The sequence below is a fragment of the Argiope bruennichi genome, chromosome X1 (assembly GCF_947563725.1).
Source record: "Argiope bruennichi chromosome X1, qqArgBrue1.1, whole genome shotgun sequence".
Lineage (NCBI taxonomy): Eukaryota > Metazoa > Arthropoda > Arachnida > Araneae > Araneidae > Argiope > Argiope bruennichi.
The window spans coordinates 84,399,123-84,422,669 of NC_079162.1; the positions used below are offsets into that span (position 1 = coordinate 84,399,123).

At 27.4% G+C, this 23,547-nt stretch overlaps 1 protein-coding gene across 3 annotated transcripts in view; it reads right to left on the minus strand.

The window, feature by feature from the left end:
- LOC129958891 (synaptogenesis protein syg-2-like) overlaps positions 1-23,547 on the minus strand; it is a 298,485-nt gene that overhangs the window by 48,368 nt on the left and 226,570 nt on the right. For all 3 annotated transcript variants that reach the window (XM_056071613.1, XM_056071612.1, XM_056071611.1), the window contains exons 2-4: positions 20,915-21,117; positions 15,790-15,925; positions 8,419-8,552 (exon numbers count right to left, since the gene is read on the minus strand). In XM_056071613.1, coding sequence (XP_055927588.1) covers positions 8,419-8,552; positions 15,790-15,925; positions 20,915-21,117 — 473 coding nt within the window. The remainder of the gene's footprint in view (positions 1-8,418; positions 8,553-15,789; positions 15,926-20,914; positions 21,118-23,547) is intronic.

A 23,547-nucleotide genomic window follows, 5' to 3' on the forward strand; every position in this document is an offset into this window, starting at 1 on the left:
TAAATACAATGAGTATTGCCTCTTATGAATAATATAAAAGTATTTTTTGTTGCTTGCAGTGTAATGAAATTTTAAAAAAAATCATTATGTTTCGCGAATTCCAGAACACAATGTTGACTGAGGCCCAAATTCATTAATTACAGATTATATTCAAAATAATAGATTTATTAAAAAAATTAATATTTTTTATATTCTTTAAAAAACGATAATCAAACCTTTAAAAGATCCGATGTTTCAGTGCTTTAATCAAAATCTATGGCTGGCAGTATAGAAGTTCTCAGTTTTGATGCTTAAACCTGATTTCTTTAAAATATATAGTTAAGAATCGTAAACACTTTGAATAGAATAAATGTGTTTATTCTAAATGATATTATAAAAATATGTTTAGAATAAACACATTTTGAACAAACAAATAGGTAGAAGTATCTTCAGAATAAGCACATTTTGAACAAACAAATAGGTACAAATCTGTTTAGAAAAAACACATTTTGAACGAATAAATAGGTAAAAATCTGTTTAGAATAAACATATTTTCTTCCTTAAAAGTGAAAGCAATGAGCATTGGGACAGTAATAACAAAAGTTAAATGAAAAATTACTAAACAAGCATTGAGAGTAAAGATTCACAAGAGAATTGTCTCTTTATTCCAAAATCCTCATACATTATCATAACAGTACTTCAGAAAAAAATTAAGCATTATAAATGTTTCTACTTTGCAGCAAAAATTATTTACATTGTATACAGGACCTAAGTACTGCTGCAGATACTGCCAAAACAGAATAATATATTTAACCCTCCCAATGTCTCATTCGTTTTCTGTACTAGAATTAGTCAGAAAAAGTAGCTTTTAAAGATAATAAACAGAACTAGTTTATTTTTATTCAAATTGCTGAAATTTTAGTAGTATTTTAATAGGGAAATTTTAAAAATTATGCCTATGAATATAAATTATTTTATTTTGAATTATCAAGGAAATAAATGAAAATTGGCCCAAATCTTTCGAAGGCAAAACATTATTTTATGGATGATGATGTATATACTGAAATTTATATCAGATTCAGATTAATAATTGTCATCATAATTATTCTAAATATCCTTATTAATCCGTATTCTTAATCATATTTTTGAAGCACGATTTCATTGCAGTTTTACCACTATCCGTTGAACTATTAAGCATTTCAACAAACGTTGAAATCATGCATGATTACTGTGTCTCTAGAAAAACATTTAAATTGTTGATTGTTTTAATTTACATTTTAGAATTAAACACTTTGTAACATATTTAAATTGGAACCTTCCATTACCTTTAAGCAAGCTATTAATTTTAAACTAAAATATTTTCATTTTGAACTTTATTTTTCGTGCACAACTTTCATCTCGTGCGAAATATTTTTTTCTACATTAATGACTTCCAAAGAAAGCAAAGTAGCTTTTTTTTTAAAGAAATTCGAGTTTAAAAATTAAAATTAATTAACTTATATTTTTAATTATTCAATTAATTAAAAATTTAAACCAAAACATGCTCATGCGAAAAAAGTTAAAAGTAAGTTACTCATTTGATAGTTGGTGAAAAATATTATCGGGTATTTAAAAACTTAAACAAAAAATGTACAAGGTTTGAGTTAAAATATCAGATATGAGCCAAAACAATCTTAAACTGTTATTTTAGGGACCGTTCTACTTAACCTCTTCGAGAAAAAAAAAAGGATTTGTCTATTATGGTAAGCATTTTGTAGCAAAACCTCTTCAGTATGTCGTTCAAAGGACCACACTAAAGCGACGTGTGTCTAATTTTAGTTCAAAATATTACTTCAACCATGAAATTTAAAGGATTCGGTCTTCTTTTTAATACGATTTCATAATCATTTTAGTATATTATTACGTTTATGAAATAGCTTTGAAAATTCCAAATTTATAATAATATTGGAAACAGTTAATGATAGAACTTTAAAAGAATTTTAATGAAGTTACTAATATTGGCAGGCTAATAATTTTGAGTTTCTAACGCAGTCCGTGCAACAATAAAATGTAATTATGATTATTGGATGTGATGTTTTGATTAATGAAAAAGTACAGCTTACATTGTTTATGAATATGGCACTATAAATTTAAATTGGGCAAATAATACATTTAAAAAGAAGGTAATGTTGCTCAAATTGCAATCGGAGAGCATGATTATATCATCGGTTTTACTATTACGTCATCTTTTAAATGATTTTGTCAACGTGGATATAAAATATGAAAAAATTTTGATTGGACATTTTTAGTAGTCATTATAGTATTACTATATTTTAGATCAATTTATCAGACTTGATTGTATTTAAGAAAAACTACCATTCTGACAACAATCCTTTTTTTAGATGGGTATTCAAAGAATGTCCTAAAATTTAATTTTGTTTCAAAAAATTGTGTTAGTTTTGATTGATATTCTTACAATAATAGATTCTTATAAGATCACTGCGAATTTAATTAATAAATTAAGCTATTAACAATTGAATGCGAGACTGGAAAGATTTGGAATCGTCTGATACATAAATCTGTTCACTGTATGTGTTCTGTAATATAAAAAAAGGACTATTACTCATTTTTTATCTCAAAAAAGAGATCGATGAATTGATTTATAGTTAACATGTGTTTAATGTATATGCATCTCATTACAGACACTTTTCAACAGTTAAATGCAGCGTTATGAATCAGTATTCGAGGCAAAATGACTCATTGACAAAAATAATGTATTAAATAGATTTAATTGAATTTCACTCGTCAGATCTGCATACCAGAAAAAAAGCAGAACTCTCTCTTTTGGATGATTTTTCAACAAATTTAAAATTATTCTGTGTTAAAATATTTTATTTCCATCCAATTATTCTATTATGTGCATGAATATGAATTCAGTTGCACTGCATTGAATGATGCGTTGTTAACCATCTGAAACAAGTTCATCAAGTAGGAGGATTTCCCACAATTAAGGTAATATTAACATCATAGTAGGAGCGTTCGCTAGTTGCTTAGAAGTACGAATACACGCTATGACGTTTCTGTGAGTCCTAAATAGATAAAGCTACTAAGGAGACGTTATTACAGAAGCAAGTCGCGCTACCCATATTACATAACAAAATGTTTAAACAATTTGAATAAACTCCCTTTGTAAGTATTAAAACTCAGAATCGCAATGACTTAGTCATAATGAAATAATTAAAATCATGGAGTAAGATTTTCTGGGATTAAAACTCAGAAATGAGATCTCGTAGAATGTAGCTCAAGTTAGAGCCGTATTTGGACAATTTTGTTGCACATACTTTTTCATATCTTTATGAAAGCTAAGAAAAAAAATATATCTATAGCATTTGTTTTATGGCCTATCGAATCTTAAAATTCAAATCAGCATTCATACTTTGAATTACCGTTTTATTCTTTTCATAATTTTTTTTTTATTTAAAAAACTCAAAAGTATTTTAGAATATTGCCACAGTTTTCACAGTTCAAATGAACTTACTATGAACTTAATGTAAATCTATTTATGTGATATCTTCTCCCTGAGTAAATAAAATCTACCATTGTTGTCTTTTAATGAGTGAAATAAAAACGAATTTTTTTCAACAGGTTGATAAAATCTCATTTACATAACTTAAATTTCTTCTATAATTACAAAGATTCAATCTAAATATTTAAAACTGCTATAGAATTGTGGTTGAATGTAAATCTCTACCTGTAAAAAAAAGAATGGTTTTTTATATTTTATTTAATACACAATTTTTCTTTAAAATTAGTATGTAAAAATTGAATGGCTTTATTTCAAAATGAAAATAAATGTAAACAAATTAGAGACATTTGTTTTAATTTTACAAATTCTATTATGGAGAGCAACGTATATACACGGGCTTCGTATTCCCCATCGTACTCCCAAATAAGCTCTAGTGCTCGTATTTTCAGGCTACATTTTTAGGTTACACTTGGAAACAATGTAAGAAGATTTGAATTTTCAAGTATTTCGCTGAGGATGGTGCAAGACGTGAATACGCTTAGATAAAGAAAGATAAATTACCATCTATCTTTATTTTAGGAATATAATTTATATGCATTCGTTATAACTGTCTATTCCATACAATTTCTATTCCTTTTTTAGCATTGGACTCCAAAGAATAATTTGGGAAGACCGTGCTTCATTCTCGAATGCTGCATCCCAATAAATAATTTGGGAAGGCCGTGCATCATTCTCGAATGCTGTATCCCAATAAATAATTTGGGAATCCCGTAATTTATTCTCAATATGTTGATCTCCAAAAAATTATGGGATGTGATCGCATTTCATTCTATTAGTACTGATCACAGCAAAACATTTAAGACAGTATATTAACCAAACAGCAAGGGATGATTTGTCTGCATGCCAAAATTTTAAATCCTTGAAATATCAGCCTATCCTTTTGATACACATAAGCATCTTTTCTTACCATTTGGTTAGCGCTCCTTTGTAAATTCTAATATGGAAGTAGATAAAATATTTCTCGAGAAGCAGCATAAATTAAAAAAAAAATAATAACAATAGGGCACAACTATTTGTCAGTTTGGTTGCAAAAATCATCTGGGGAGGCGGGAAATGTCAATATTTGTTAAGCTTTTCTTCTTCATTTTTTTTAATTATGTAGACATTATTTTCACAACTTTTAGACATTTGTGAAATTGTTATCTTTTAAATATCGAATTACTATGTTTCTAAATAACTACTTATCGTGTTAAACCTCTAGAAAAGCAACATATTAATTATATGAGAGGATGTTTCTTTATTGTCCTTTCAGTTTCACATAATTTCCCATTCATTGGCATGAAAAAATCTTAGATTCATTACTCATGACAATTCCTTGCATTTTCAATAAAAATATTACCTTATAAACAACTGAAGGACAATTCATCATTTCAAAACCGTGGACATTAATGTCCCATCAGTTGAAATCCGAAGAAATACAATGATTTTTCAGGAATGAAATGATCCTTAATGTCCTGACTATGCTAAGAGTACCAAGATATTTCCGCACTAAGGCCTTGATATTGGACCTCTGCAAAACACCTTGCATAAAGAAAAAGATAAGAGGTTTCGAACAATTAGGTAGGTCATAAAAAATAATTTTAATATAGTTTGAGAAACATAAACATGCCCCTTGGACCAGTGAAGAGTGTAGGAAATTCAAAAAGCTCGGTAACGGATAGAAACACTTTATTATACAAAAAACTCGAAACTTTAATAGAAAAACACAACCGAAGCCCTCACAAAGGTAGTACTTGCAGAAATAACCAACAAATTAACAATGATTCAGTAGCAGAACAGCATAATGGCACTCGCCATAAAACAACTGGAAAGCTTGCTCTGCGATCAACACTCTAAAGAGAGAGCTTGCTCTTATATGTACACCTCCGCTTATTTAGTCTCCGTGGTAGGATATGGAATTTTCTAGAAGGATTTCTGGATTTCGACTCCTATTAGAGATATCGCCATAATTCTTAGATTTTCTCTAACCATCACATTTGTCGCTAAATTCAGCTAATTAATTGTTAGGTCATTCATGGTCGTATAACCGGGTGTCAGTGACCTGACATTCATTCAGCATCTATCAAAAATATTTGTAATCTCCCTTCTTTACTATAACATAGCTGAGCAGGGAAGCAACATTACAGATTCATGATGATTGCATTAGGGTCATTATAAATCTTCAATAGTAGTTTTCTTCAATAACGTGAAGCTATTTGAATTTCTGCTATGACAAATAAAATCGTGAATGTATCTAATTAAGACTGAAATTCTGAAAATATTTGCCATGCTTGAAATATTTTCACATGCTTTGGATTTGTTTCTCATTCAACAAAATCAAACCACAATTATAATTTTGAATAGATGCCAATGAGTAAATAATCCCTTTACGAAAAAACAAAATTCAATATGTCCATTAAGTAAATGATTTAGTAAGCAGATTATCTAAGTTGCGTCAAGCGCTTCATGTGCATTACTGAAGAATTTTTAAATTCATTATAGAGAGGTTAAAGCAATTGTTCCCTGTCTATTTTATAACAAACAATCCTATTTTAATTTAATTTTTTTATTCTTTGATTTTAATTATGCGACCTTTTTTTGGAATTATTAATAATTGTTTTAAATCAATTAGCATCGATTAATCAGAAATTAAACTCATCTAGCGTAATGCAATGTTAATAGAATAAATTAAACTGCTTCTATAATAATAAATAAGTTAGGCATAATTAAGACACATAATAAACAAACGGGAGTAATAATCGCGTTAAATAATTTATGCGTAAAATATTTGGTGTTCTGTATCCTGTTAGTGCATTCGATTTAATATTCTAGATAATGCACCAAAATAACGCTTTATAAGTAATAGCTTTCTCTATTAACTTTTAGTTATTAGATTTACTTTTATTATTTAAGATCTGCGGAACTTAAGATAAATAGAGTATTATTTCAAATCCTTTCTAAATGTTTTTTATTACTTTTACAATCTTTCAAAATCATGCATCCTTATGGTCAACAATGATACAGTTTAAGACGGAATAGTAAAACAACAATAAAATTCCAAATTTTGGAAAATCTAATGTGAACTTTTCTTAGAATAAGGGGCAATTTTTCAGAAATCAATATTTTAATTGCATCAAAGGATAGGTTTGAAAAGTGTTCATTGATTGTCAATTACGATGCTTACTACTGCGCTTTATTATTATTAAATCATATATATATATATATATATATATATATATATATATGTCATTCTTGCAAAGGAATAATAATATGGATGAAATAATAGAAATTAATAAAAAAAAATAATGAAATAATAAAAAATAGGATGTAACAATAAAATAGTTTCTAGACAACACACAAGCATTTGGTGAGTTGGATAGATCTTGTATATAGAGAATAATATTTATTTTGCATCGAGATTATTTCCTAAAAGACACGCGCGTCACCAAGAAAAATTTGCACTTTAGTTTCAAAATTTGTGTGGTTTCGAAAAATATTAGAAAAAGATTAGGTATATAAAAATGTTTTACAAAGAAAGCTTCATATGTATGGTATTGAAGACTAGAAAAGTCATCATTTTACCAGTTAAAGACGAAGCAAAACTAGGTTGAAATAATATAATAATCTGGAGACAACAGAAATTCATTTAATATGCTAAATTTTGTAAATAGTCGAGAAATATTTAGCTTGCATACAGAAATATTTTCTAATAGACATGCAAGTCACTAAAAACAATTTACAATTAAGTCTCAAAAGTTGTGTGGAGCTTTATGTTTCACGAACTAAAACTTATCGTAGTTATAAACGAACATCATCTTCTGAAAAAGAAGCTGTCGTTATAATAGCTGGGCTCAATTTTGGTATAATTTAGTATACCACAATATATTATGCAACGAATGTTTGTGAGATAATTTCACCCTGGATATAAAAAAATTATCGCTAACGAATGGAATTTCAACAGAGACGAAAGATATATGCGAAGAATGTCTTCCATCTCTCTATATTTCTTTAATCGGCATTTTGGTCGATCGAACAATATTTTATTGTGCACATTCTAGATATTTGGGGAAATGTTACAGTATAATAAAAGAATATGAAGTTCTATTTCTCAAATCGGCGTTTTTGAAAAATATTTTATCAATATTTAGTTGAAATACAAGGAGAGTACCAAAAAAAAAAAAACTACTAATCTCTGATGGTTATACTTTTCAATGAAACTAAATGAAGTTTTGAATACAGATATTTCTAATTATAGAAGAATATCTTCTATGTACAGAAGAATATCATTAAAATCAAGAGGGAAATTTTATAGCCACAGTTACTGGGATGAAATTTCAAACATTTCAAATTGCTATAGCTCTTCTTTTTGATAGGATGCTACCTTTACGCTGAAAAATACCCTTAGTACTGTCACAATGTTATCTTCCGATGGAAAAATGGAAGTACTAGTGAGAGAAGGAAACAATTATAATAAACTGTAAGAACAGAGAGACGATTGAATAAGAAATCATTTAAATGAGTGTGTTTCACTAATTTTCTAAGCGTTAGTAATATATAATCGTCTGTGAAAGCTCATATGAGGGATATTAGATCTTCTATACACACTGTATATCAACTAATCACGAAAAGACTCTCAGAATTTCAGCAGTAACACTACCATTTTATCTGATGAAAACTAATCACTCAATTTTCAGCAAGGTTTTCTGAATTTTTGCAATCTTCATTGCGAATCGTAGACACACTTACAAAATTTTAAAGAAAGCGACAATCATTTTTCCTATTCATACTTTAAGTGAAATATCAGAATAATGTACCCACTCTGATGAAAAATAAATTAATGGTAATTCGATGTACTAAGTTAAAATCAATGAATATAAAAGTAATGAAGTAATTACCGGTTCTCCGTTTATAAACCAGCTTAAAGTGGCCGCTGGTTTGGAAGGTCCAGAACTACAAGTCACATTCACTCTGTCACCAACTTCATACATGGAATCTGCTCCTTCTATTATGGGTGGCTCCTTTGGTAAAACTGAAATATTAAATTATTAGTTGTAATTAATAATTATACTTAATTAATTATAAATTTATTATTAATCTTTTGATTTAAAAATATAATTAATTTAATAATATATTTAAATGAAAAGATTGCATTCGTTTTTATGCATCATTGTTAGTCCTAACATACTCGTACTCATTCTTAATATACTTCTTTGTATAAATATGTCATATTATATTGAATTTTTAGAACAAAATTAGTTATAATCAGAATCCATTTCTTCTAATATTTTATATAATACAAAATCAGCTGAAAACTTACAAATAATGTATCAGCTTATATTAATAAATAGAAAAAAGTTTCTTAAAATCATATTAAGAATTCTTAAATCTTTTAATGATTCTTTTCAAGATATTTGCATACTGGTTCAAAATATTTAACCTGTAACTTCAAAATCATTTTTTTTTATTTTCCTATAGATATTTGCTAACATTTCATTTATCAATAGTCATAATTTATGAATAACTCCTTTTTCAAATGGAAGAATTCTATGACTTTATTAAATGAATTTCAAGTGCCTTCTCTTTTTTTCTCCTGCTGTTATTTGTCCTCAGAAAAGAAGTTTTATTTCTCGTCAATTCATAAAAAGCTGTTGCGATATATTAGTATTAAATAAAGAAAATTTAATGACAAATGGCTTTCAAGATGATTACCCAGTTTAATTTCTATTACGTAATAAACAATAAAAAATACATTTTATGCAATAAATGAAGCAAAAGAAACTTGCTATATGTTTATGGGTTATCCTGAAACAACTGCAAATGATAATAGTTTTTCAAACAATACTATCTAAAGCGGGCCGTAAGGTAATTCCGTTAAAGAAAATTGTAAAAAGAAGACGTTGGAAAAGTACAACAAATTTATGATTTGCTGTAAATTTAACCAAAACAAACAAAAAAGTTTACAGCTGAGTTTCGCTATCGTTGGCAATATTACATCTATGTTCCTTCTCGAAGTTCCAGCCTCAAATCTGCATCGACTTTTGGTAAGCCTGATCTCCCTAAATTTTCCTTCGGATTTGCTGTTAAAATATCAAAGTACCAAAACTAAAATCTCAGAGCCCATGTCAAATTATTGACAGCATAATCACTATCTAACAGAATTAGAAACATAAATTGCATAGTTCAATTACATCTTGGGATATAAGTTGAGTTTTATTTTAATATACTCAACGACGAAAAGGTGGGATCGTTGATAGAAAGACATATTACTTGTAGAGCTGTTGAACGTAAACCACTCAATACAACACAAATAGCATAAATTTATGAAAACAAAATGTGTTTCATTTCATTCTCACGATTTTGTTAAGTAGACAGGTAGCGTCACACTGAAATACAAGTGTCTTTGAAAGTTGTTTTCGAGATAGCTTCTTAAAATATGTTAATACTTTCTCCTTAATATTTAAAATTATTTTATAATTCTAGTTTTAACTATGCTGTGAAAATATATGAGAACCAACGAGCACGGCCGACCTTCCAGAACTGGTACAAACGCAATCAATATTGCATAAATTATTGTGAAATCTCAAAAATCATTCATTAGCGTAAAAGCACTCCGTCCTCTACACATTCTGCCAGTTTCTTTCTAATGAAAATAATTCAATTACTAAGAAAAGTGTCTCTGTGGGGTAATCCATGGCATGAAATTACCTGTTTTGTCGCTTCTATGTTATTAAAACCACACTACTGAAAACTGTTTTATACCGGATTTCTAATTCATAAAAAATTAGGGGCTAGAGAATACTTCAAGTACTACCACTTGGAATAGAGCGCAAGAGTCACGTATTTTGGGTGTGCTTGATGTAGGGTTTCTCTCTAATGTAATTTCTGAACCGTCAGAGATAAGTATATAACATTTAAGAAAAAATGATTTAATTGATGTACAGAATTGTATATTATGTTGTTCAGTCAATAAATTTGCCACCGAGAAAAATAAAAAATCTAAATTTTTAAATATTTTGCACAATTAATAATTTTATTTAGCGAAATGTTCTTGTCACAATTGCATTTTAAAGCGAAAAAGCGCCATTAGTCTATGATCAAAACTGATCATATTATGAAGCTTCGAATTCCTTATTTTAGTCAATCAACGACCGTCTCAAGAATACGGTATAGATTGAATAGATTAGCTCCTTCGGACAAGTTTTCTAATCGTATAAGTTGGTGACATCAAATTTCCATAAATTGCTTAGTTTTAGTAGTATCACAATGGACTCATTTTTGTTTAAAATGTTAGTATATAAAAATTGTTTTACTAAATATGATTAATAAAGCAGGAAGACCATATGAAATGAAGATTTCGTAATTTTTTTCAGTAATAAGAGAAAAAACTTAAAATAATATCCTTTACGTCATTTAAATCATTTTTCCAATCAAAAATATAAACATATCTCTAACAATTTAAAAGTTATCGAATGGGAGAGATTAAAATAGGTATCTGATTAAATATAAATATTTTTCCGATAACACACTATAAATTATACATTATCAGATGAACAGATTTTATATTTATCAAGCATTTATAAATTATTTCTGTTAGAGAGCTGATTGAATTATTTTATATAAAAACAATTCATGATACTAGATCAAAGATACAATGAAAGAAATACATAGCTGCAAGGAAAAAAAACCTGAATATGAAACGCAAAAAAAAAGTGTTTTACGATGAAAATTTCTTTTATGCTTTGATTAAAATAGAAATTCGTATTATGCAGCTTATTTACATTCGAAAAATTTCTTTTCCAAAATTTCAGCTGTGGAGAATTTATTTAATTTCCTGGTAACTTAAAAATAGTTATTGATTGTTTTATTTTTTCATAAAATTCAAAGTTGAATATTATGGCAAATTTTTTATAAAAAATAAATTAAATTCCATCTATGTAAAAAGCATTTAAAACCCAAAAAGGTTGAAACGGTAGCTGTTTATAATATGCCTTTATGCTAGAAAAAAAATTTTCAGGATATTTTTTTTACACTAAATTACAAAAAAAAAAAAAAAAAATCTTATAAAGCATATTTTTCAATATTCGTTAAATGTATTTATTATTTGGGAAACAAAATAATTTTCATTAGAGTCTGAGTACACAAAGCTACATGAAAGATATTTGAAGCATGTAATTTTTGGAAATATTTGAACATAAGCAAATTTGCTTCAATATTTTTAAATTCGCTCATGCCTTATTGGAAATTTTATTTGAGAATGAATGTTCTTTATTCGTTGTTTTTTATTCCACTTTAATCATTTTTTTCCTTAGTTTATTGTTCTCAAAGTTGAAATTTTAAATATGTTTCGTTATTTTGAATAAGAATTTGCACAAGAAAAGAAATTAATTATCCACCATAACTCTGAATGTGGCGAAAAAATATGATTGCAATTGCAAACGTACTTTTAAATTAGAACTTTAAAATATCAGCATCTATTTTTATACGCTTTTATATATCTTTAAATTTACATTACACTTTTACAATTAATTATAAAATTTTTATAAAAATATGAAAAATAAAAATGATGATACAAATTTTCCTTTATTAATGCCTAAAATGTAGCAAAAGGATTTTTTTTATTGAAAGTTTTGAAGTCAAAGAATATTACAAGAGAGAAAAGTCTGAAGTATTCTTTGTAAATGAAAATTATGTTTTCAAAAGCACGAAAATTGAATTTATTTCTAAATATTTTTCTGAGCCATTCACGCTTTTACAATTTTACTTTAACTTTCATATGTTTGATAAAATGTAATATGCTTCACTTTAGTACAATGATATGATATTATTTTTAAATCTTTTTTAAACACTTCTTATTCATCTTGTTTTGTTTTGCGAATATAAGGATGTAATTGTATTTAGTTTTTTCTCTTATTTCCTGATGTCCAGAATTTCGAAATTCTGGGTACTTGCGTATTTTCAGCTACAATATACAACTGTTTTATTTTCAGAGTTTAACTATCAGTTAATTATTAATTAATATATTAATTTGATTAAAATTTGATACCATACAATTGATGCCACACGGCAGTAAATTTAAGTGAAAAAATTATTTCAAAATTCAATATTACTTGTAATAATGAATTATAAATAATAGAAAAGTAGAAAATAATTAAAATACCTTTTTTATTATATGCACTAAAAAATTGTTTTTTAAATAATTGTTTTATCAAAAATCTGGAGGTCAGTGCTAAAATGGTAAAATGCAAACCGTAGCTAAAATAGTTTTAAGCAGTTTGGAATCATAATCACAATTTTTATACTTTTTTATTCTCTGTCATGAATATTTCAGATTTCTTGTTTCTTCTGAAGACATTTATTGAGTATTTATAGTCCTCTGTGGCTCTCAAGCAAGTCTATTTTTATTTTTATTTTTAGATTTTGATTTTTTAAAATTATTTTTCCTTTTTTAATATTCTAATAAAAACGTTTTTAAAGTTTTTTTTTGTATTTAGTCTTTATTTATTCTGAAAATCATTGTGGCTTCAAAAAATATGCACGACACTTAAGTCATATCTGATAATTGAAAATGGTCATAAACTTATATCCATAATCGAAATAGTCATATAAAATTTCTTAAGTGAAGATAATACCGCTAATTAAGTGAAGATAATACCATTCTATTAATATTTAATATTTTTAAAAATAAATATTTTTATTTTTTGTTCGTATATAATTTAATGTTCTACAAATATATTAAATATTCTAATTTTCTTATTCTAAGAATATCCTTTAAAATCTTTTAAGGATATTTTTCATTTCTTACCTAAATTATTTTTTAATCAAAAATATGGTTGCTAAGATCAAATTGCAAAGCTGTGAGATTCTGACAGAAATACTATCAGTGAATTGAAATTTTATCTGCATTTACAATATAATTTAACTTTCAATGAATATCTAAGAATTTTTTTCCTATGATTATTTTGTGTTTATTCTTTAATTATTACTTGCTTTTTGCTAATTATTTCTTACTTTTTACTACACAAAGAAAAAAGTATTGAAACTTTTTTATTTTTATTATCTTCTATGTTTATTTTTTAATTTATTTTCTAATTAAAGGTCAGAAATATTAGGGAATCGAAAATTTGCATCTGAAAGTAACAAATAGATGAAAATCTCGATGAAATCATATTTTAGCTAAATTAATATATTAATTCATAGTTAAGAGTTCTAATATTATTGAAATATTCCGTTGTAATCGGGCAACAATAATTTTTGGAAATTTCTGATTTGTTGGCAAAAATTTTGTGAATGAGCAAATTAAATTTCAGTCATTAAATGTGGGTAAAATCTTTTTAATTGTTTTTGCACTACTGCAACAATAAAATCATATTTTCAAAATAACTTATAAAATTATAACAAGTAATTCGTTAATCCAAATTTCAAAATGCAACATTTTACTAAGATTTGTTACATTACTTAGTATTATTATATGTAAACCAAGAAAATCTTACGATTCAACCTAAAATGTTCATTGTCTTGTAAGCCACAACTACAAAGCGTTTCTACGCTATCTATTAGCATATATGAAGATCTAATGGTTATATAAGGAATTTTTATATATATTTAGCAGTTATACATTGAAAAATTTTCATATATTTGAAAATATGGAGCTGAATTTTAGAATCAAATTTTGACTTGATGACACTTTTATTATACTCTTACAAATGAATCAAAAAGGCTTAATTTGTAGAATATTTAAGAAGAAAAAAATATAAAGAAATAATGTACTTTTTTTCTCTCAATAATATTTTAAGAATAGCATTTATGACAGAAAATATTTCAAAATTTTATATGATTAAGGATTACAAAATCTTGATTGAAATCACTGTGAATATCTCACTTATAAGCATAGTTAAGGTGAAGCATATTTCAAAGCTAAACAAGGTTTAGGCTGTCATATTTTATTATATATGCCCCACTTCACTTTAATACCTTCATTTTCAGTTAAAAAATATTTCCTTGTCTCTTCAATTATTTGAGGAAGATAATAAATGTTGTGGTGGTATGTAGATTATTATGATCTGTGCAGGAAGCAACAGGACGAATGTTGTTGGAAACATTTCTTTAATAATCACCTTCACACACTTAAACAGCACAAACACAAAACATTCACGCGCGCGGCTTCACAGTTCAACGTCACATCTCATTCTAATTACGATCGCAATGCACTATGGGATGACAAATGGGATGGCCTAATCAGGCATCGCTATCTAGTATCCAAAAGAGAAGATAAGAGTAATGCAACTGCTACAATGTTAAAATATTTGAATAGCGCATTCAACATAATCAGTAATAAATCAATATTCAAAATAACATTTCTATAGATATTTCTATTATATTACTAAGATATGATTGAAAGATATAATCTGTTATATCTATTAAGGTAAAATATCTCTTATGGACATTACTATCACTTTTCTCAATGCTGCTTTTAGAGTTTTATTTAAGGATAAGTCAACCTTCTAACTCTCCGACCCGCCCTAAGGCACACGGATTTAAACCACAGAACTGAATGACCGGACCGCCGCAACAGCAATTGGCGGGAACTGTGGTTGAGTCCTAAGGGCCGTCACCGGCCACGGTACAACCCTCCCCGAAGGAAGTACGTCCCGTCATCGATGGGGGGAGTCAGATCCCCCACCTATTATTGTACCCTCCAGGGTGGCGAGATCCAACCACCATGCCGGAAGCATCTCACCCTCATTTCGAGGTGCCCCCCCGAGGGTATTATTTAAGGATAAATAATAAGTTTACATTTTTTACATTTTTCACATAATTAGGAATCTTTCATGCAACAATAATTCAACTATCATATGAATAAATCAAGCAACAACGTTCCTTTTGTAGAATATTCCTAAGAAAATTTTGTTTAGATTTCCAGAATTTACTATATATTCTCAAATCCTCTCTTAATAGTTTCATTTTTAAATAAAAATACTTTTTTGTCTTTTCATGTATTTATAAGATAACACTGAATTTTGAATTTTTGATTGATAAGCACTTTCAGTATTTCAGCAATAAATCAAAACCTAATATTTCTTATGAATATTTTTATCACGCTGCTTTTTTCAGATTAATTTATGGTTGAATAATATTTTAAAATTTATCAAACAATTAAGAACCTTACTCTGAATTTTAAAATCTTTGGTTTAACGGTAAATCAAGTCGTAATGTTTCTTTTGTGGAATATTTCTAATCTAAACAAAATCCCGATTGTCACAACTTACCATATACTCTCAATTCATCCTCCGCTTTGACAGTTTTGAAATGTGGAGCCTCGGACGACACTTCGCAGCCGTACGTACCTTCGGTGTTCAAGTCGCTGCGCTTCAAAAAGACGTGGCTGGCGTTCGACTTTGACAGCTGCAGTAAAAAGAGAACGATATTTTGGAGCTGAATAAATACACCAAAAATCCAGGTTATTTAGTAACTTGAATAAATACATCTTTTTTTCTTATATCAAAGTAAATAAAAAATATTTAGAGAAATTCTTGATCCGAGCACCAAATAGACAGTTTGTCATATATTTAAACTATGCAAATAATTTTTTATGGCTGTTTATAGATATAATTTAGCGCTATCCGACAGAAGGTATTAGAAATGTTTATAAAATGTTAGATATTAGGGAGTTTTTTTTTTTTAATCCCGAAGGAGACAACATGCATTTTTGAAACTCAGTAATGTGTTAGTCGTATATTAAATGCTTCAGATTCTTAAAAAAAATTAAAATAATAAATACCTTTATAAGAAAACATGTAATTGAAATTTAAAAAAAAAAATGGTAGATAGAGATTTGTTTCTTATGCTGTAAGGGCCAGCATATATTTTTCAAAAGGAGTCGTATGTTAGTTTTAGATTCAAATGCTTCAGATTTTTTCTAAAATTTAAATGAATTATATGAAACAATTTGTTTAGTAACTCGCAATTATTTTTAAGAAAATTTTGTGTCGTATATTTGAAAATTGATCAAATGCCATAAAAATGTGTGATCCGGTAAATTTGAGAAAAATTAAACTGTAAGATTAAGAGTTTCACATTTCAATTATTGCAGAATTAATTTTACCTAATCACGTTAAATCTTACTTTACTTCCTTATAACCTTAATAATGTCTACTCTTTTACTACATAGGTTGTATTAATTCTGATGATGTTTTCTTTTTTAGAGGATTAACTATTTAAAACTATTAAACGGTTTATAAATTTGTAGACAGATTTTTTCAAAGACTATTAATTTTGAATTAAATGTCATATTTTATAATTTGAATGATTTTCCTGTACGATTAAATGTAAAATTTACTTTTTAAATAAAATGCGGGCTATGAAAAGGTTATAGAAAATTTATATTTCTGTTTTCGAAAAAAATTTCTTTAATGAAAGAAAATTCATGCTTCATTGAAAGTTAAGAAAATTTCAAATCTCCCCATTGTTTAATCGCCCCCACATATTAGGAAAGGGTTAGACAAAAAGGATTAAATTATATGTCACAATTAATGAGATCTTTTAAGAATGAGCAATTGATAATAAAAAGACTAGACTTGGCCTTGATATTTCATAGCTTACACTTAGATCAAATATAAAAAGCAACACGCTTCTATTGTCTTTTAAGAAGATTTAAATTACACGTATTTAGATATCAAAATTAAAAAGGTTTATAAATTAGAAAATTAATCTCTAAATATAAACTGCAAAAGAATTACTACACAAATAAATCACATTTCTTAAAGCGAAAGTATTTATTTAAAGAGAGTTACTTTTTGTTGTTAGTATAATGTCGACGAATATTTAGTTTTTCTTTGCTGCAAATTTCATAAAATTAAACTTCTTGCCTTTAAGATTACTTCAATAATTATTTGAAAAGAATGCTCGTTCGTCATATTTTCGAACTATTAAACACATTCATTAATTTATTTTCAAGACATGGAAGACAATCTGTATTTCTAAATATTATCTTCAAAAGTATTAAATAAACGATAAATATTGATTTTTATTTTAATGGCAGGTTTTTTTACTGTTGAATTAAAGTTACAGCTATAAAATGGAATTTTAGTCCTTGTGACCATAATTATTTAAATTCTTCCTAGTGACTGAGCTATAAAAGTTGAAATAGAAAATCATAATATTCTATGTTTATTTTTAGTGACTAATTTTAATGATAAAATGGTTGTTCTTATCTGTTAAGCATAAAAAAAGCTATGCAATGTCAAAACTATGTATTATAAAGCTGAAGGGTTGGACAATTGGAATTATCAATACGGATTCTTTGAACAAAGCATAATATTCCCCACTGCAATCGAACAAGGAGGTACATCCCATCATCAGCAGTGAAACTGTTAATCGGCTTCATTACCATTATGGTTACTCCACTGGAGACAAGGGGGTATTTAGTCATACAATTTATTATCTTCGTGATGGATGGCCCCTTCCCCTGCAGATGATGCTTATAAACCTTAAAGTAAATGTCGCCTTATGATATTGGATAAATTATTTTTAAATATGAATTAATTTGCATCTTCAGTTAAAGAGATTTTATGCATAAACTATTTTTTTTTTGGTTTTTTTCATAAACGTTGCTCTTATTATAATATTACTAAGAGATATAAAAATTACTTAATTATCCTAGCAAAATAAGGCACTGTTAAGCGATTTTTAAATCGTTTTAGACCCCCAATGGGACTGTCTTAAAAATTTTTTGGCTACATTCTATTTCTGTGCTGACAGAAATAATTTAAATGGAATACATTGCATAAAAAAATCTTAATTTAAAACATATCGTTAACATTCATAAGTAATTTTAATAAATTTTAACATTTTATTTTTTTTATTCTTAAGCATTGAATTTCCTAATTTTTTGTATTAGTTTAAATTTTAAATCATGAAAAAAATTATCTAATTCAAACAAGCTAAATTTGTATTTGTTGGTACCGATATCTGCCGAAAGACTTGTTACAGTTTATGAATTTTCAAACGCAGAAACATTTCAACATAAGTAAAGGATAGAAATTTCGTTTTTGGTCGTTTTTCGAATCTAAAGGAACACGTAAAACTAAATACATTGGGAATGAATATAGTACAAATATATACAAAAAATTATTTTATATATAAGATATTAAAATTTTAATATGCAAAATTATAAATCTAAGTTTAAATTGCTATTATGATTATGGTAACTAAAACTTTCTAATAAATTTATAATCATCTTAAATTGTGGCGTCATTACAGTGTATAAAACTAGCAAAATATCATGACTCAATAATCTTAGGGGGCTCTGAATGCAGCAACGTTCCCGGAATATTATTTATCAAATCCGAATTTACCAGGAATTTGTCAGCGAAGTTTAGCTCTATTTACTTCCTGTTTTGAAGAAACACGAGAGCTTTTTTTTGGACGAACTTAACATGGTCAGACAACAAGGATGATGCTTGAACCAACACCTTTCTCTCCAAAGCTAGTAAACCTACCAGAGGGCGGATGCTTGATCCACAATGTTACTTTTAAGGTGCTTCTGGCTCACACACACGACTAATTGTTACTAGAATTTGGTTCTCAGCCTCCAGTTTGAAGTTGAAAATTTAATCAACTAATTAAACCACCCACCACCCATTCGTCAATAGAAAGTTAACTATCATTTTGGTGATATTTGGAGAAATCAATTTTTACAAGATTCCAAAAGTTTAATTAGAATGAACATATTTCATCACACTTTCTACGTTGATGTAAAACATTTTTTTTTAAATCATCGTAAATTTGATGAGATCTGTATTCTTCGAAGTATTGTTTCCAGTTGTTATAAATTATAACTTGCTTCAATGTGAAAGATAAAAATTACAAAATTTTGGAACAGGCTACATCATTTGCTAGTTCGCTTGGAAAAAGGTATAATTATTTACATTTATGAAAGAAATTCTTAGCTTTTGATCACCTTTTAGTTACATGAAACAGAAAAATTTTCATCTGAAAGGAATTTGTAGATCCATTAATTATAAAAAAGTTATTTTATGTTTTTCAGCTTCCCTGAAAAATGTATTATATTGCTATTATTTTAAAGCATTAATGTTACAACATCTAGGGCCAATCACACGTATACAAAAGTAAAATTAATGAATTACAAGAATCTCATGGGAATAAGAGTTACAGCAATCTAGAACTGTTTTTAACTGACTGAACTATTCTATAATCCGAACATTAGAGTTTGAATAAGCAATAAATAATTTTGGTGAAATGAGAGTCCAATACAAAATTTTCAATATCAAAAATAAAATATTATGATTCTACATTATAAAAAATATTTGAGTCAAATAGAGCTGTAAATAAATACTTTATTTTTGTTGTGAATAATATGTTATTTTCCTTCTGATTCCATATTACAAAATTTTTCAAAATAAAGTAACTGTATTATAAAGCGTCCAAAAAAATAAAGTGCTTTCAGAAATTAGAAATGTTTGGTTTTCTAAATTTCAACCCAAGAATTAACTTGTGGTTGCAGAATGTCTGGTTACGCTACTGCTCATAAGTATCTCGAACAACTTTACGGGGGGGGGGGAGCAAGAAAACTTAACTGACATTAGTACTTGGAAATGGATAACCAAACCAGTGGATTGATGGAAAACTCTCTTATTGTTATCAGTTGCTTCTCATATGCCATTGGTAACTTGCTTAATTAGATTAGAAGCTGTGTTTTACAATGCAAATAGTTATTCTCTGAAAACGAATAACGAACAATTCTTTTTGGGATATATATTAACAAAAAACAAGGATCGTATGTAGATCAGTATATATGAGTAGTGGAACAATTAAAGTGAGTCGAAGCTGCAAAACATTGAAGTTTTTCAATAAATTCTCTGCTTTTAGACTCGCTATTTGACCACCTCGTTAGCAGTTCTAGTGTATGCTAAATCCGTCAGGACCAAATGTCGTCTTACTGATGTGGCGCGGTAGGTGGTAAAAGAAATGCCTGTTCAGGTGTTATCATCGTCATCTGACAGCGGTTCAAAATTACGAAGTCCATCCCAAAATTACCCTAGTGTTGCTTGAGAAAGGGGTGTTAGTATAACAAAAGAAACAGTTAAATTTTATTAACTTAGTAATTTATATAATTTTTTCTTCCAAAATATTAAAGAAATTTAAATTTTGTATTTTGTTTAAATTTTAATAAAATATAATAAAGTATATCATTTCACTATCTGCTTTAAAAGCAAGTTCAATAAAATGGAATCGAAAGTTTCTGAAAGAGAATCTTGGAATGAATTCTAAGCAACAACAACAACAACAAAAAAAAAACCTTAAATCGATTAGTATCTATTTCAGACTAGTTATTTTTTTCCCCTGAATTTTCAATTCAGGAGGAGCACTTACTTCGACGTACACTCCCAAGAGCTCGTACATCTGGCCATGAAGCCTGTCCCTTGGCTGATAGCGATAGAACTCGACATTGTTCTTGTACCATTTGACCGAGTACAATTCATCCCCTTCCAGGTCAAAATCGCACTTGAGCCAAACGTTCTCCCCGATGACCACTGCCCCAGGAACTTCCAGTCTCGCCAGTCGCATGCCTCCAACTGAAAGGACGTTTTAAAAAATATATTTTAAGCATAAAAAAAAAAGTTTTATGAAATTTTTACGTTTATATATAAGCAGTGAGTCTATAAATATCTAGCAGAGAAAAAATAATTAATAAAATGTTTTTTTGAATATTAAGACTATTCAGAATAGTTTCATTATGTTGTAAGTCAGATTTATTGTCTTTGAATGCGAATTATAAAGATGGGATTCATTAAATTTTCCGAGATCGTATGAAATTTTTACTGAATCAAATAATGGGTAAATTATTAAAAGGAATTAATGTAATTTTGAAAAATTATCGAGAAAAATTTAATTAAAAACTGTTTTTTTAAATACAGTTTTATTAATAAACTGATCATAGAAATTTTAATTTTTAATTTTAATTCTTAAGGTCAGTTATTTCTCACTTTAACTATTAGATTACGATTCAATTATGAAATCAATATTTTATTCAATTAATGATTAAATGTTGTTCATGTTCTGAAAATATCAAAATAGTGTATTTCCATCGAGAATTACATGTGCGAGAAAACATCAGATACAAGAGAATTTCAATAAAAATGTTTAAAGAAGTACTTCCATTCTCATTATTTTCATCATAAGCAATATAAAATGACTCTTATCATTAAAATATTCAAAGTAATAAATTAAATAAAAAATTATATAACCAGACGTACATTCTCTTATGTAATAAGTATTCATTAAATTGTTACAGTATTCTACAGCATATTGAAATTTTGTGATTTGAGTTGTAAAATTATGTTCCGATTCCAAACCATATAGAGCTATTTCGACAAAAATTTCTAAATTTTAATACCTGATCATATGAAAATGATGAAGTTTGTTCTCCCTTTCTAAACTTTTTGATCATATTGATAAGAGGATTCAAAAAGTTGGTTAAAAAATGGCAATTCTACTAGTAGAATATATACATATATATACTGGGCATTTACAAAGTTTGAAATTCAAATTTAATTTCAAATAAAAGTTTCTATGCATAAAATTTGCTAGCTTTAATCGTGCCTAATAGTTAACTCTCTGGTAGTTCGAGATAAACATATTCTTCCATTTGTAAAAAAGTTTTGAAAATTTCTACTTATTTTATGTTGTTTCAGGCAATTAATGCACTGTTGTTTTAATTTTTATACAATCTCCTAGTCATATGTGACATATTTAATAAAATATTCTTGACACACTAACATTTTAAGTAAAAGACATTCAACTCTTCTATGTCAGAAATTGACCTAATTATGAAGCATTGAATATCAATTTTTTAGACGATTTACTATTTCTACAGATTGGTCTTATCTGGGATAGTTTTGGTCTCAGGAAAGTGGAACTTTATTTTTATTTTAAATGTTAATTGTATCAAAAATATTTTATTAAATATGACTAATACAACCTTAGGACAATATACAAGCCCAGATCTAATTTTTTCAGTGATAAAGTTATTGATTAAAAAAACGTAAATTTTTTACGTTATTTAAAGGAAATGTCCTACTGAAAGAATCAGAAATCAATCATCTTGTCATACCATTTAAGGATTCTGAAACTAGAACTTTTGAATGGTTCAATTCCGCTAAGAGTTAATACACAGTGAGACATGCGGGATTTTCCCCTTTATTAGGCATTAAATTGGACTTCCTTCAAATTAGACACGACATATTTAATTTCACCTTTCTTTTAGAGAAATAAACGTTTCTGAGCGAGGTGCTCAAACCTGGGGAGGGTTTCGAAATTTGAGAATTGATAACATAATAGATATTTGAAATAAAATGTTAGGAGTTTATTACATTTAAAAATAACAAAAATCAATAGCTTGAAATTTTAATTTATTAAGACTTTAGACACTCATATAATTTTGGAATTTAGATTATAATAATTATGGATTATTTTGGATTTTAGATTTAATATTATATTTCTTTTTATCACTTTTCGACATTTTATTTTTAAATTAAAGCAAAAATGAGTTACGGAATCAATTTATAGTTTTTCAAAAGGCAATATTTTTAATTGCAATATTTTTTAATTTACATTTAAATTTAAAAACTAAATTAATAATAATACTGTTAAAATTTATTAAAAAATATAGTGTTAATTGTAAAAATCTTTTTTTTTCACATCTAATCTCATTTTTTGTAAAGCTGAAAGGAAAAGAAAAAAAATGCAACACAATATTTAATTAAAAAAAATTCACAAGAGGAAAATACCTTAGCAAAAAATATATAATAACAATATAATGCAAGTAATGTTCTCATAATTTGTTAACTTTTTGAGGGGAGATGCGACAGCCTCTGCCCCACAATAAATATATAGTAACAATTTAATAAAAGTAATATTATCATAATTTGTTAACATTTTGAGGGGAGGTGGGCAGCCTCTGCCCCACATTTTTAGATTTTTTTTAGGTATACTTATTTTTCTAC